At 40.7% G+C, this 16,721-nt stretch overlaps 1 protein-coding gene and 1 long non-coding RNA gene across 2 annotated transcripts in view; one reads left to right on the forward strand and one right to left on the reverse strand.

Annotated features, from left to right (window-relative positions):
- Nucleotides 1-16,203, reverse strand: part of LOC147135545 (uncharacterized) — a 33,946-nt gene extending 17,743 nt beyond the window's left edge. The window contains exons 1-6 of the long non-coding RNA XR_015089853.1: nucleotides 15,944-16,203; nucleotides 12,707-12,831; nucleotides 12,568-12,634; nucleotides 8,625-8,910; nucleotides 3,849-3,928; nucleotides 3,399-3,474 (exon numbers count right to left, since the gene is read on the reverse strand). This is a non-coding gene — a long non-coding RNA (uncharacterized LOC147135545). The remainder of the gene's footprint in view (nucleotides 1-3,398; nucleotides 3,475-3,848; nucleotides 3,929-8,624; nucleotides 8,911-12,567; nucleotides 12,635-12,706; nucleotides 12,832-15,943) is intronic.
- Nucleotides 619-16,714, forward strand: LOC147135546 (E3 ubiquitin-protein ligase RNF34-like). The gene is made up of 7 exons (XM_086053644.1): nucleotides 619-754; nucleotides 5,009-5,227; nucleotides 8,453-8,929; nucleotides 12,587-12,863; nucleotides 12,954-12,977; nucleotides 13,641-13,682; nucleotides 14,685-16,714. The coding sequence occupies exons 1-7, from the start codon at nucleotides 749-751 to the stop codon at nucleotides 14,867-14,869; spliced, it is 1,230 nt and encodes a 409-aa protein (XP_085909770.1). The 5' UTR covers nucleotides 619-748; the 3' UTR covers nucleotides 14,870-16,714.
- Nucleotides 16,715-16,721: the final 7 nt, after the last annotated feature.

The following is a 16,721-nucleotide window of genomic DNA, read 5'->3' on the forward strand; positions in this document are numbered from 1 at the left end:
TGTTACTTTAAACATTCCTACCACCGTAAATAAACGTTTTTAAAACAAATTAATTATATAGTTTTTAGTATTATTGGGAGAAATGGAATTTAGAACAACTACTGCAGCGTCTCAGATTGTTTTAGAGTTTCTAAAATCCTCTCTGCTGCCACCTGCGGGCTGCTAGCAGGTACTGGCTATGCAAAGGAAGGAAACCCCTTTAATCTCTGTACTGCAGGCAGGAACAGACGGCTGGATATAAACCCATTATTTGCCATAGAAGATGACTGAAATGATACCCTTAGGTATTTTGCACCCATGCATAATCATTTTATAACACATCAAAAACAAGCTAGCGACGTTCACCTTATATGACTGGTGGTGAAAAAGAAATAAATATGTGAATGCCCGTGTGGAATAACCGCTGTGTGGGATTATTTAAAAAAGAAAAAGAAAGAAAAACGTGACGCGTACACCAGGGCTTGCACATGCGTCTTTACGCACGGCGCTTTGGCGTAAAGACGGATTGGCTGCTGAACACACCAGCCCCCTTGCGCGCATTTTCATTGGCTGCTGGGCCTGTCTTTGGTCATGACGTTATGCCTACTCCACACATACAAACACACACACATACACGCGTACACACAAAGCACAGACACAGAGAGGCGGCAGGAGAGAGGGAAGACGTAATGGTTTGACTCTGTGTGCGTGCACTTGCGATGATCGTGGCTCCTGCATTAGTCTGCACATTCCTCAAACGCGAGGCGCAATGAAGGTAGGTTCACCCCTTAACCCACCCCCCTCCCCTTGTCATTTATAACACATCTTATTTATGGTGACAAGGCAGTGACTCACTTGTGTTTATGGATCGTATGCGGACGGTGCCGCAGCTTCGCGAGTAAGGTGATTGATTATATTTACACGGGGTTATATAAGGAGACGGGCTTCAATGCAGCATTAGTGGGTATTTTGGGGACTTGTCATAGGTATTCTCGGGTCATGGTTCGTGTTTTTTTGCTTGTGTGTGCGTGTGTGTGTGTGTGTGTGGTCGGTGCAAACGAGAGGCTGCAACGGGAAGCCTAGCTTTGAACTCCCCCCCCCCCCCTCGCGCACACACACACATGCGCACGCACACACACAACACACACTTGGAGAGTTCAGTGGATGCAAAGCCGCTACAGCCACCTTCCATTCATTGCTTTAATCCGCTCTAACGAGATCCCGGGGGCGCGCGCTGGACAGAAGGGGGGGGGATGGGGGGGATCTGCACGCGGAGGATGTTTGGGGGACGTCTTGGGGAGAATGCGAGGATCGCCCCTCAACCCCACACTGTGTGTCGGGGTTCTCCCCTGTGTCTGTTGGTTGCAGATGAGGATGAAGCGATGACGTCATGTGTTCAACCACAACACACAGTACCGTGCAGCTCCAATCTTCCATGAAGATATGTCTCCAATGTGTGCGTGTGTGGTTATTACATGACAATTCAATTAGTAGTCCAATTTGTTATTGCACATATCAATATTTGGTACAAATAATATCCAGTGAAAGAGCATTACATTTTACTTTTCATTGACGCTTGGTTAAAAATAGAGTCAGTAGTGGTTTCACATTGCAGTGGTGTACACTGCATCATACTGAGAGATGTGTTGTAGAATTTTCTCCTTGTCTGTGTGTGACGAGGAAATTGCTACTTCGTCCCTATACTAAATTCAAATGGTAATAATGCACTGTAGATTAACCCATTGTGTTAAGTACATGTTCAAACATAATGCAACAGTCGTGTAAATAAATTGAGACAAAGACCTCAGTCATCCCTTGAAAATGTGAATGGAGTGTAAAAACGAATTATGGAAGAATTGTACTGAAAGTACTGAAAGTTGAGTCAAAGGCTATTACTGTGTTACTGTGTTTTGTTGTCTACTAGAATATTTTGCAAGTGACTGACCGTGCTATCAGTCTCATTTTTGGTTGAATATTTATGATGTTGTCGTATTGCGAGTGTCATTAGATATCAAAAATGTACTGTTAACGTGAATCTCATCTATTGCCTAATAGGCAATACTTATCAGTAGGTCAGTTGGTACCGAATTTCTAGGATCAAATAATTGTAATTGTTCTCTATCTATTCCTTTATTGAGATGGTAAATTTAGGTTTTCATTGGCTGTAAGCGCGAATCATCAAAATTGTATCCCCCAAAAAATGACAAAATATTTCACTGTGTATATTGACTCTATTATACTTGTAACATGTGAGTTCCACTTTTTCAGTTGAATGACATGAAATTAGAATTGCGGCACTTCTTGCTTCCATTTGGCCAAAGTGCATTAGCCTCTCGCCAGAATAATGGACGCAACACTTTGTCGATTAATCTGATTCCAATTGAAAAGCAGCTTTTTCTCTGCTCCAGTTCAAAATAAATCTCCACCGAAATGAGCATATTGGGAATAGTCCCGCAGGTTTCTGCTCATGTTTTTTTTTGTGCGGCGCGGTGATCCCCGCGGCTGTCAATTTTGTTCTGTGCGCTAGAAATGTTTTTCAGTCCCGCCTTCAGGTCTCCTAAATCTCTTTATTATGCAGGAACAAATCTCAACTCGCTTGGTCGCAGCTTGAGTTTCATCTGCGTTCATTCCGCACGTCACACATGAGATTTGACTTCTTTGGGGAGCCGCTTTGACACACATCGGCAATTTGTGCAGTGTACATTTGAGTTTCTCGTGTGACTGTTAGATAAATAGTATTAGGCATGCATTTATGCATTCATATTCTGGTTTTACTTTGTGCCTGAGAGAAAAGAACACACATTCAGCCGAGGGGAAATGAGTCTTGTAGTACTTTATCTTGCATGTAGGATATTTTGTTTCCCCAATTAGACCACGAAGGAAACAAATACCCGAATTCAGCAGTTCACAACGCTTCGTGTGCGGGCTCCCTCTAGTGGTATACGCAAGAATCACTGAATGAAATGTTCAAACCGTGAAAAATGTTATTGTGGCTTATATATGGTTTTAAAAATCCAATACAGTATGTTTGTAAAATACAGTTCAGTTGTATTCAACTTTTAAGAACAATACATTTGCATTTAATCTTTTAGAACAATTAGTACCATATTTTCCGGACTATAAATCGCGTTTTTTTTTTTTTTCATAGTTTGGCCGGGGGTGCGACTTATACTCTGGAGCGACTTATGTGTGAAATTATTAACACATTATTACTGTCATGGCTAGTTAGTGCTGACTTGTATTTATGATGTTTTGCCTCCCTCTGCAGGCGCTTTAAAGCATTCATATTATTTCACATGTTATTGTAACCCACATAAAGAAACATAAGATACATCCTAAAAGCTATTAAAATGCATGAATAATTTAAACGGTTAAAGTCTAACGTTTTGTTAAATAAGTAGTCGAGGAAGCCAGCTTACCCAAACAGCTAAACATTCACAAACAAAGTCCACAGACTCCAGGTGTGCAGCGAAGTTGCCTGTTCATATTGTGAAACTGCAGAAGAAACAGAAAATACTATCAATCTATGCATTACATACACATGTATTTTCATAGACATGAACAAGATGAGCCTATGTTAACGATTAGCATTAGCGATAGTGATTAGTATGTTCAGTCAACAACCTACAATCATCCACAATTCAGCTCGTATATAAATGTCATTACACACAATTGTCTAAGTTAGTTTCAGATGATGGCTGAACAAGAATGAACCACAAACAGGCAGACATGCTAACGATTAGCGATCGCGAGTAGCATTAGCGATAGCGATTATTATGTTCGGTCAACAACATGCACACAATCATCCACAGTTCAGCTTGTATATAAATGTTGCATGCTCATTACACACAATTGTCTAAGTAACTTACAGACGATGGTTGAACAAGAATGAACCACAAACAGGCAGTTGCCTGCCTCTGGCGGGGGTATTGCATCATGCAGCCACACACTAAGAAGCCGAGCACAGAGGAGACAAGACATAATTACGACCGAATACATAAATACTTTTGGATCGTGTCAATCCTGCCAACAAGCAAAGAAACATCAATGAAAACAAAGGTCCGCAAATTTTTCAAGTACAGTCATATTTAGTACACAGGCCTGCAGGTTGAGAGCTTCCCCTCGCCACATATAGTGCCTTGTTCCCGGGATTACATAAACAGTCCCTAAGCAGACGGCTGAGGTCACATCACAGCGTGTTTGTGACAAGTCGGCCCCGGGAGGGAGCTGCCCGGAAACCAGAGGTGAATTCCTGTATTGTGTAGTGCGAAGACTCAGAAGAGCTTCACAATGCGCTCCTTATATGTGTGTGTATGTGTGTGTCAGTTATCGATTGACACAGCCTGGTAGCCCAGAGGAAGACATAGTTCCCCTTGCCCCTCCTCCATTCATTAGTATGCTGCTGAGCTGTTGTTCCACATTTTAATGTCATCAACGGTTTTATGGACTTCAAAACATTCAGCAAGAGTTTTTTCCCCATCCATCATATTTTGTATTTAAAAACTATTTGAATCCGAAAATCGGTTTTGATTTAAAAGATGCAGTCGATTCGATCTGTTTCGAATCACTCCGTTTTAAAATATGGAGGGATACATATCGAATCGTCTTTTATTGCAGAGATAGATCTTTCAATTTACCCACTGACATCCAGATGTGTAAAATGACAAGAAACTCATTGCATCATACCCTCTCGAATTGAGCCGTATTGAATCGAATCATAATATCACTGAATCAAATTGTTCCACTTTAAAATCGAACGACCCTTGAATCATATCTCACCCCGTGTATCGAGATACATATCGAATGCTCTTTTATTGGAGTGATGCACCCAATGCCATCCTAGCAACAGGACTATTCACCTGGCTAATGCCTCGCTGTAGGCCGGCTAACGCCGTGCTATCAAACTTGAACGCCGGACCTGAGAGACCAACTAGCTTAGTACTAGCTAGGATGAGATGATGCTAGGCTAGTAGCAATAGGACCAAAGAGAAAAAACATGAAGTTATTTTGAACTATTTTTGCTCGGCAGGCGGGGGCCTCGTCCATGTGGGCGTCATGCTGCGGGCTGCTGAACGAGGTGATGGGCACGGGCACGGTGCGGGCCCAGCAGCCCGGCTTCGGGGCCGGGGCCGGGCCTTTCCGTTTCGCCCCCAGCGCGGGATACTCCACGTACCCGCCCGCCAGCTCGGGGAGCGCCGGGCAGCTGTGCAAGGCCTGCGGACTGGCCTTCTCCGTCTTCAGACGCAAGGTAAGTCACAGTCAAGTGGAAGTCCACTTTGTTTTGTGCAAGTGTAGAGACAGTGATACTGTCAAAACACTGATGACAACACTTTGTCCAGCAACCGTCGAGATTCACGAGATGCGTGTGACAAAGTTATCACTGCAGTTGTTCTGTCACAGGTTTGTTTCGTAGCTTATGGTAAAACTCAAGAAGAAAATGTGTTTCTTTAAGCTCACTTAATTTTTTAAATGAACACAAAGAGGTGACATGACTCTCACATTCCTGTTTGTATATCCACTCTATAAACGCAACGTTCTTGTCTATCTCTTATATATGTATTCATTTTACACAGTGCCCCCTAGTGTTCGGACTGAGACACCACGTAACTGAAATGTATTTTGTTACGGGCTACATAGAGTGAAATGTGCGGCAAGACTGTTTGAAAAAACATGTTGAAATGTCAGTAATGAGTACTAAGGATAGGTTGTTACTTTAGTAAGTAGGGCTGACCAATTAATCAAATTCAATTCAACATTGCATAGAGTAGAATACAAAACTGCTTCATTTCTGTCGGTCAGTAAACTTTAGTTTTGATTTTATTTATTTTATTAACAGTGTCTAGGTAAGTTCATTGCTTAAGAAATGCAGTCCATGTGTTTATATACCATTGTTTCATGAAACGTAAAAAGTGATAAAAAAGTGATAAAACCACAGATTTGTTCGTATTATTTTTGTCATTTGATTCGTGACTTACTGACTTAATGTTTACGCCACACTTGTTTGGTCGAATTTTGTGAAGTTGCCGTGGTGAACGCTTAAAAGACTGCAAGTCAAAGTACGTTTAGAAAGTTAACAACGCTAAATGAGGTACACATTTTTTTAATTCGTTAGGCCCTCGTGTATTGTATTGTATTGGAGTGAATGTTCAAGAAAGGTATTTGTTTCCGAGCAATATTTGATTAAAATACACATTTTCATTTTCACAACTCCAAGACGTCTTGATATTATCATGGATCCTTACTTGGTATCAGCGAGTCCCTAATTAGAACATATATAGGTTAGTGATACAATTTCCAACTTTCATAAAAATAAAGAATTAAATAATTACCGCCCCACCACCCCTTTGCAATTAAAAATTCAATTTTCTACAATATGTCTCTTTAGTAGAGCATAAGAGTCACAGCGTGGTGATCATGTGCCTGAAGCGATTGTGCTCAAATAAAAAAAACCTCTCCGGGAAACTCAGTCAACTTCTCTTTCCGTTGGCTGCATGTGCAATCTTTGCAAACGATACCCAAATCGTAAAAATCGTATTCAGTCACGCTGACACTTCTGCAGGGATGGGCATGTCAGAGTATAATGGCAGAGTGCATGTGTGTGCCAGTCAGAAGGTCACGTGCCAGCTTCCTGCTTGCTATCGCTGCACAACCGACTCCCCGCGATGGGCTCGTCTGTGAGTCAGCGTGATATTTTCGGTCCACGTTTTAATAAGTGTCGGGGGGGATTAGCAGTAAGTGATAGAGGAGAAGGTGTCGATGATGGTGCAGAAGCGAGACACATTTGCGAGTGAGTGATAAGCAAATGTTTACCAATTGGGCTGACCTCCTTTCACAGCCACTTGAAGCGTCAATTCATTCAGCTGCTCGGTGTAAAAGTGGATGGAGAGTAGAGCTGAAGGATTTTGAAAAACAATCAACTGAGATTCCGCCCACCTCAATATTGGGATTGGGATTTAATATGCGATTACTTCTTGTACTTTTTTTTATTTTTAATGAGAAACAGATGCATTCAATTAATCTGTATTAAAATAAACAATACCAGATGCACATATTGGTTTTTGTTGTTGTTGTTTTTTAACAGTTTGCTGTAATATAACTCAACACAAATGTGGGATAAGTGCAGTGCTCCAAGTACTCTTCCAAATATGAATATTCTTGGAGAGAAACACAACAGAATTCATATCAACCGCGGTGGTGGTTCTTCATCAGGTGGACTGCATGATGACTGACACTTTTGGGTTAAATCCCATCAGTATGTCTGTTTACGACTACAAACGGCAGCTGCAATGAGCTTAGCGCCGCCTTCGGGGGCCACTTTTGCGTATCAAAGTTTGCATAGAGTCGAGCTTATTTATAAGGAGCCACGAGAGGCGCCATCGACCCTTTAAAATGCCGACAGGAGTCAGACATGGAGACGTGCAGTATTTAAGAGCAGTTCATTAAATGATGCTCGGGCGGTATTAAAAAGAATGGTTGATGAGTGTGGAGAAACTGCCTGTGAATGATGAAGCGCTGAAAAGAAAATGAAAACGTAGAACGAACGGAAATATAGGATGTAAGAATAAAAAAGATCAACAACAAATATTAGCCTGATTAGAATGAGATTTGCCTGATTAACCCTTTCATTAATTGAGTAATAATTATTTAAAAAAATAATAATTTTGCATTTTTAAAGAACAAAATGTGGACGTGAGGTGCCTGGTCTGGTGACACATTAGTGATAATACGTTACAGCATAGGACAAATTACATTCATCCATTCAACCATTATCTATATACCGCTTGTCCTCACAAGGGTCGCGGGCATGATGGAGCCTATCCCAGCTGTCTTCGGGCAGTGGGCGGGGGACACCCTGAATTGGTTGCCAGCCAATCGCAGGGCACACAGAGACAAACATCCGCACTCACAATCACACCTAGGGGCAATATAGAGTGTCCAATCAACCTACCAAGCATGTTTTTGGAATGTGGGAGGAAACCGGAGAACCCGGAGAAAACCCACGCTGGCACGGGGAGAACATGCAAACTCCACACAGGGAGGCCGGAGCCGGGATCGAACCCACGACCTCTGAACTGTGAGGCGGACGTGCTAACCAGTCGCCCACCGTGCCGCCCCAAATGACATTCAAACATCAGCAAAAAATAAATAAATAAAATAAAATAAAATCAGCCGATTTTGAGCAGATTTTTCTCTCTGTTGTAAAGTTAAACAGATCCAAATGGACGAACGTATTCCATATCATTCAAATGTTGTGCCTGCAATTCATGTCTTTATTGTTTTAAGCCTTAATGGTCAAGTAAATATATGATGTATCTTTTATTTAATATGCTAAATAATCAGTTATTTTAATTTTGTTCTGCCTAATATGGGAAAGGTCATCGGCCTAAAAAAAATTTTTTTTTAAATCGGTCGAGCCATAATTACAACATTGAATTCCCTCACGCGGCGACTAACGGCGTCCTCTCCTTGACAGCATGTCTGCTGCGATTGCAAGAAGAGCTTCTGCGCGCTGTGCTCGGTGCTGCAGGAGAACCTGCGCTGCTGCGCCACCTGCCACCTGTTGCGGGGCACCGCCTTCCAGCGGCCGCGCCTCATGCAGCTACGCGTCAAGGACCTGCGGCAGTACCTGCTGCTGCGCAACATACCCACGGACACCTGCAGGGAGAAGGAGGATCTGGTGGACCTGGTTCTGTGCCACCGGGGCACCAGGGAGACGCCCCGACCCGTGATGGTGGTGCAGGAGGAGGAGGAGGAGGAGGACGAAGAGGAGGCGGATGCAGACACGCCCGAGGAACAGGAGGAGGGAGATGACGAAGATGATACAGACAGCCTACGCTCACGCGCCGCCTCGCCGCTCTCCCGCGTCGGCTCCACTTCGGAACAGTCGCTCGGATCCGCCTCTCAGGGAGTCGTGCTCAGCCCAAGTGACAGCTCAGGGACCCCAAGCCAGGTGACACACACACAATCACACAATCACACACAGTTAGAGGAGCCAAATGTTAAAAATACATAACAAAACGACCTATTCTCATGAATAATATAAGTGCCAAACTTTGAGAATCATTGCGGTAGACGGTATGAATTTGCACTACAGTAGAGATTTGGACTTTACTGATGATTCGCCAGAACGCTTTTTGATGATGTCACCAAAGTGATAATCAGTGTGAAAATGGCCTCATGCAGGTCTGACCAGGGAGCCGTAGGAGCTGCCAGACATGTGCGTCTGCTGCTCGGAACCTACCGGAGTAATGCTAAGCCAATTTATGCTCCAGTAGCTACGAAAGTTAGCTCGTGCGGCTAAACGCGGTGAGGAGCCATAACTCTTAAGTCGCCTCACCTCCACGGCAGCAGTTAAGCAACACTTCTGACAAATATCGTTTTCACTAAAGGAGGACGAGGAATAGCGACTCATGTGACACATTGAGCAAGAACAGACCACAGGAGAAGACGGAGAACCCATGCTAACTGCTAAGCTAATACTCAGAATGATTAGAGTCTTGCCGCTTCAAATTTTTGTTCAAATGATATTGAAAATGCATTTTAAATGAAAAAACTAAAGTCATTAGAGCTAAATATTTTTTTAAATAAAGTATGCCTCTCAAAATTTTGGTTCAGCAGTTTTACATTTTCTAATGAAAGCAATTAAGAAAATAATCATCAGAATTTTACAATAACAATACATATATAAACAAATGACATATTTTTAATCTATTTAAACATACAGTACAAAAGACCTACCTACACATTTTTTCCCTCTCTTGAACAGTCGACCATGTTCTGAGAAGTTGCTAGTTGGTGACAGAAACAGGATTAAAGTTCCCTACAACCCCTATTTGTTTATATACAATATACAATTATAATATTAGATTATACACATTATCATATTTGTAGTTGAGTTATTTTTCTTAGATTAAAAAACAAAACAAAAAAGCACCATTATTTTAAGCAATTCTTTATCGAACAGAAAACGCATCACAGAATTTCAACATCTGGTTAACATTTAAATTTTACGAATGTCCCATCTGCCGCTTTTAAAAATCGAATGCGGCCCTCGAATCGAAAAGGTTGCTCAGCCCTGCTGCAGATGCTCATTGAGCTAAATTCCACAACAATTATGTTGATTTCCCTCCACTGACTCTGAAAAGTCTCATTCTGCATTCATGTGACAGCTGCAAGCAGCAGCATTTACTCTCTGACTGTCAATGTGTGTGCGTGTGTGCATACAGGCGCGCGTGTGTGTACATGCAGACCAGGGAGCAAGGCGGCTTAAGCCCTTTGCCTTTTTTTAGGTCGCTTACACGGGCTGAGTCAGTTATGTAACGCGCACGCAGGTTGACAATTCCCCGCAGCAACGCAGCTGACACCAAACGCTACACTAAACACTACATTAGCACAGCATTAAAACACTAAACACACACACGAGCGCACAACTTCCCGTGCACTTTGCTGGCCATCTCGCCATCATCGTTTCTTCCTCTGTTGTTTATAGAACGTATAACGTACGTTGTTGCAAGAAAGTAGAAATTCCAATCGGTTCAAAATAATATACTGGAAACATACAAGAGGTGTATTAAAAACGATGCCTTCACAAAGATTAAAATGCTCAGTTTTGAATGACATTGAGCCCCTTTTGCAAAATATGAACTGACTAAGGAATGATGGAATGAAACCCCTCATTTGAAACCTTCACCAGAGTTCCTTTCTTTGAAATCATAACCCCAGTTTGAAACTCTACTTTAAGACCCTAACCGTAATTTAAAACCTCACTTTGAAAGCCTCGCCCTCGTTGAAAATCATAATTTGAAATCCTCGGGAATAATTGAGTAAGTCCATCGGTTCACTTAAATGCTTGACTGCAGTAGCAACTTTCCACCAATAGAGGGTGCCAATAGAATAATAAACTCATATTCATTAATTCATTCATTCATTCATTTTCCGAACCGCTTATCCTCACTAGTGAGTCGTTTAAGGAATAAGAAGCGAAACATGTCTCGACATCTTTTTGTGGTTATCCGACTTAGTCGACTTTATTCCCCCAGCCCTAACCATTTAATACTGAATTAGCATGATTCTTGTTGTACTGAGCTGCCGATTCCCCTTACTAGTAAGTGGCAGTGAACACCACATCTCAGGCTCTGTGGTTCTAGGCCCCACTTCTGTGGTAGGGTCACACATACACACAAAAGGCCAAAGAAAAAGCAAAACACCCAAAAAGAAGAGTGGCTGTTGAGGAGTCTGAGATGGTGTGCTGTCTAGCCAAACCAATTATTATTAATATGTCGGAGGAGGTATGCGCTGAGAGCACAAAACACACACATGCGCACACATCCAACTTGAATCAAGCACTTCCCCATCTCCATTTCCACTACGGAACTATTCATTGATTCCGTCTCCTTTCATTCCTGACCTCCATCTTAAAAGAGAATCATTAAGCGGCGAGTTAAGTGTCTGCCGTGCGTGCAACGGAGTGCGTGCTCAAATATGTCTCCTGTCGTATTAGATAACTGAACAGATGTACTCGGAATATAAGCACTGGAGTCCTTCTGTGCGATACTGAAAGTCATCGCGTAATGAGGTGCATTGTGTGATGCTGTCAAGGAGGACTTGATTTATTTTGAGACATTTAAAAAAAGAGCTTTGAAATGGATTCTTGTAGTGTTGAGGTTCAAGGTCAATTTACAACACAACGTTGTTAGACTTTGACACAATTGTTTGTAGCAATGACATGTGTTCGTAGTAATAATACAGAGTTAGTAGCAGTAATATATATATATATATATATTTCTTTTTTTTACATTTTTAATAGTATTTTCAATTCACTTTTTAAATGGATTTCCTTTTGCTTTAATTTTTTTTAACTTATTTTTGGGTAGTTTTATTTTATTTTTTATTTTTAAATTAAAATATTCAAATATATATTTTTGTTTGCTTTAAGTTATTCATTTTTTAGTCTTGTCATTTTTTGTTTTTTTGCTTTTCAGTTCTAATTTTATTTTTTAATTTTTGTTTATTTTACTTCTTTTATGTATGAAGTTATTTTTTAACTTAGTTTACAAATTTAAATTAATTAAAAATAATTAAATTATAATAATATATGCTTGTGGGCCTGACCAATGAATCAGCCGGCTGATTTGAATTGGCTGACATCGCTTTTGAAATCGGAAAAATAAACAACGATTGTTGCTGATTCTTGCAAATAGTCTTCTTTTTTTTACGCATAATAAGACATTACAACGCAAGACAATGATGACATGAAAAACATTCTTTGTTTTTGTCAGCGTTAATTGGGACCCCAAAATAATTCATTTTATTCATGATATATTTTTGAAGTTAATCAGCCGATTAATCAGTTATCAGAATTTTGTTCTGCCAAATAGTGGAATTGGCCTAAAAAAAAAAATTAAATAAATAAATAAATTATAATTTCAGTCAGGCCTAAAGATTTTATATATTTACAGTAATCTCTGTCCATTCAATGTAAGTTATGGTATTCTAATTTCTTTTTTTCCTTTATTTGTTTTTTTTTACAAAATAGCCATGTGAATATTTGCCAAACTAAGATGCCCGAAGCGGTCAATTGTTCCTTACTTTGTTGCTCTGTTGTTAGTTTTCCCCTCAGGAGCGTGAGGACACGCCAAGCGCGTCGCTCCTCAATCTGGAGCAGACGGCGAGCACAACGGAGGTCAGCCCGGCCATGCAAAGGAGGGTCCGCGCTTCGCTGTCTGACCTGGACGACGAGGACGCCATCGAGAGGCTGTCGGTTCGCCAGCTGAAGGAAATCCTCGCCAGGAACTTCGTCAACTATTCTGGCTGCTGCGAGAAGTGGGAGCTGCTGGAGCGCGTGCATCGCCTCTACAGAGAAAACGAGCATAACAGGAAGTCAAGTATGCACCGTAATTTTACAAAATACGATATTTTACATCTTGACATTTTAATGTGACCTGTTTTTTTTTCTCTCTTTTGTTTTGTTTTAGTGGAAAACGTGAGCATTACTGCAGGTAAGTACTTCCACACTATCCTATTCTCATTACACTACTGACAAAAGTAAGCATTGTTGGGTTACAGTCAATCACGCTATTCATTGGATCAGGCCGGCTTGCGGATCACTAAATTCCTCATATAATTGAACCTCACTGAAACACATTTGAAAAAGGAAAAAAAAAAAAAAGAATTGAAACCCCCAAATTCTTTTAAAAACGCTGATAAAAATTCAATTTACGTTTTTTGCGTAAAACAGGGGAAAATGGGTGCATAAAACCTCAAACCCCACCCCCCAAAACATATTGAACGAAATTTAAAAAAATATTTTAATATGCAATAATTGTGAATATGCAAATCTGCAGGTGGAAGTTGGTCGACGAAAATTGTCGACGGAAACGCTAACGGAAACCTGTTGAAAATTATAGGCAGACCGGCTTATAGGCGATTACTATTTGGTCCAGCCGGACAAAAAGTCGGATAGACGGGCAGCGGAAGGGTACCCTGGCTGCAGGCGGAAGACGATAAACAGACCGGGAAATTTGAGTAAAATTCCCTGCTCCGGTGTTTTGCTGTACTGTATTATATCCATACTTAAAAGTACAAGCTATATATTTGTACACATTCTTTAAGAGCCTGCCCTCTTTCTAAACCCTGTCCTATTTTTTTTCCCCCCTACAAAGTGGTTGCATATCCTCCACCTCTGTGCAACAGTGCCGACGGAGGTAAGCTTATTTGTTTCACCTACTCAGAATATTATGAGTTACATTTTTACATTTTTTTGAGGGAAAAAAAAGTATGATGAGAGTAACGCTTCAAAAAAGTTGGTATTTTGTGCTAAAAATCATTATTTATTTATTTTTCCCTATCTCCATAAATTTGATATCGGAAAGTATGGTTAATAGTGTCAAGCAAATATTTGAGTATACTCTTGTCCAATTTATATTAGCAAGGGATTTGGTGAAAAAATGTGTTTACAAAACGGGTAAAGTGGGAAAAAAAATTCAATTTCGGGACAGATTTCAATGCACAAATGAAAACCACAAATCCAATAAATTAAGTGAGAAACTCAAAGTACAGTACGTTCGAAATGATACAAAATGATTTTGCGAACAACAATACCAACACATAGTACAAGAATAAAGTGCCTTTGGTGTGCAGATATTTTTTTGAGCCACTTGGGGTCGCCCACATCACTTCCTACATTGTAGTTAAGCTAAACTGTAGGTAAGGTAAGGTAACGTAGCTTACATTACTTTATGGGTTCTGTATTGACGGCTGAAGTTTGATGTAGTTTTGTGTTTCTGATCTAAACTTTGCACATTTATAACTCAACTCGCAGGCTGACCAACTGGTTAGCCAGTTAACAGCCAGCCTACTTCCCGACGCCCACGTCACTCACCAGGCTAGGCTCTGCCTTTTGAAGCCTTACACTCAGTCACAGATACTACATTAAGGATGGCGACACCACGTGGACAAAAATAATACCTACAACTCAAATGTGCATGTTATTGTGTTTAATAATGCAAAACCAATTGTTATATTATTAATTGAGGACGATTATTATCAATAACTGCAGCATTTTAGTCCAGTCTCATGAATATCAAGTCAAGCCGCGTCTTTTCATACGTTTTAGCCAAGCAAGTCCCAAGTCGTATAATCAGCGATTTTAAATCAAGTCACGTGACTCGAGTCTGTAAGTGTTTTACGTTGTTTGCGGTCCGCAGACGGCGTGAAAGCCCAGCTGGCCTCGGACGAGAACCTGTGTCGCATCTGCATGGATGCCATCATTGACTGCGTTCTGCTGGAGTGCGGCCACATGGTGACCTGCACTAAATGCGGCAAAAGGATGAACGAGTGCCCCATCTGCAGGCAGTACGTGGTGCGAGCCGTGCACGTCTTCAAGTCCTAGAAAAATTCTTGCTGCCAGAGACGTTTGAAATGTGCGCATTTCCTGCGGTTGGACTGGCGGTTCTCGTGGGGACACGGCAGGGGTTCGGGTCGACATAATCGACTGCAACATGTGCAATACCATTTTTTTTTTTTTTTTTAACTCATTCAGTACCAGACTTTTTCAGACCCTCTGTGAAATGACGTAAATGTCATTGGGATAGAATGGGTTCATGTAGAATATTGGTTCTAGGTGAACAGCACATTTTATGTTAGCAGAAGACGCCAAATAACACGCCTATATGCTCATACTCTTTTTTTACTTTTTTTTTCATAGCCAGCAAGGTTGATGTGATGTAGAATACAATTACAATAAGGGTTTATATTCGTCTCTATTATTTATTTTTTTATTTGGAAGTACAATGACAACCCTGTAACTAAATCATGGCTAATGCAGTGATTCTGTGGTACTGTACAACTAGCAGAACGCGGGCTCCCTCGATGTATCAAATTCACAGCATTCAAAGTATAAAATACAGTTAACCAACCTCCATCGCGGGGTTACGTACCAGTTCACACTTGCAATAAGTATTTATAATAAGCATTTTTTAAGGTTTGCAAACACACTTTAAAATACTACAAACACATTTGAAAACATTTAATGTATTGAGAGGGACCAAGAGAATTGTTTAAGATTATACAGTGTGTGTACCATCCAACATCATCCTATTCCAACATCATGGAGTAAACAAGTCCCTCTTTTTTCAAACTAACAGAAGTATTTCACAACATAGATCAATAATCATGTCCAAAGATGTACATTATAAAAAAGGCGGAGGGACGTTGAGACGTTCAATAATCACTTCCTAATCAGCGAAGAGGAAGCTGACCTTGAAAAACTTCCAATTCTTCCACATTAACAGCACTGAACAATTGTGAGCCACCCATCAATGGCGGAATTTGGAATTACACCCCAAAACAACAACAACACTACTAGACAAATATAACTAGACAAAAAAACAAAACAAAACAGCGAAGTAGCGGGACTGCGAACCTGGATTCCTCGATGGAGGGGGTTAACAGTTTGCATATTTACCTTGCACGTTCGTCACCGCAATCAAGTAAGATCTTGGATTGTTGGAAGGGTTGCCCACAATTTATCTACATCATTTCTTCTTTTTAATGTTGTTTTTGGTCTTCAAAAGTATACGTAGTACCTTTTCCATGATTTCTAACCTTATTTTACACTTCTGCTAAGGTTTAAGAGGTATCGAAAATGAAAACTGCCGCACATCAGTTTTCACGTAATCAATTTGATCGGAACAGCTGCTGACGCCTCCTCGATGGTATCGTTTTTTCACCCTGAGAGAGGTACTAGTCTGTTTTACGTCAGTCTGTTATGCAACGGAAGTCCGACACTTTCTTTCATATCTGCTCACCCATGTTATTAAAAAAAAAAAGAATCTGCGTACAGAATTGCTGTTACTGTAAATGTGTTGCTTATACTGTAGATAGCTTCTATCATTATTATTTTGAATGAAATGTTATATTTTTACATGGACTCGGTGGGAGGCTCGCAGGTGTATGAACAGAATGTATTTATGACGGTATTGTCAAGACCTTTAAATATTGATGGTGTCGGTTTGGAATTTTTTGTCACGCATTCCCCATTCACGTATGTTATTTTTTTCATTATTTGATTTAACGCGGCTGTTTGTCAATGGACGATGTCATTCACGGGCAGCTACAGTCTTCTGGAGGGCACTCGTAATCTTGGATCTTATATTTTGGAATGGTTGGACCTTTTTATTTTGGTAAACAAAACAAAAGATAATTTATTAGATTCAATAAAACTCAGTCAACTCTGTTTGATC

Source organism: Filicampus tigris, chromosome 15 (genome assembly GCF_054856515.1).
Source record: "Filicampus tigris isolate MCC_2025a chromosome 15, RoL_Ftig_1.0, whole genome shotgun sequence".
Taxonomy (NCBI): domain Eukaryota; kingdom Metazoa; phylum Chordata; class Actinopteri; order Syngnathiformes; family Syngnathidae; genus Filicampus; species Filicampus tigris.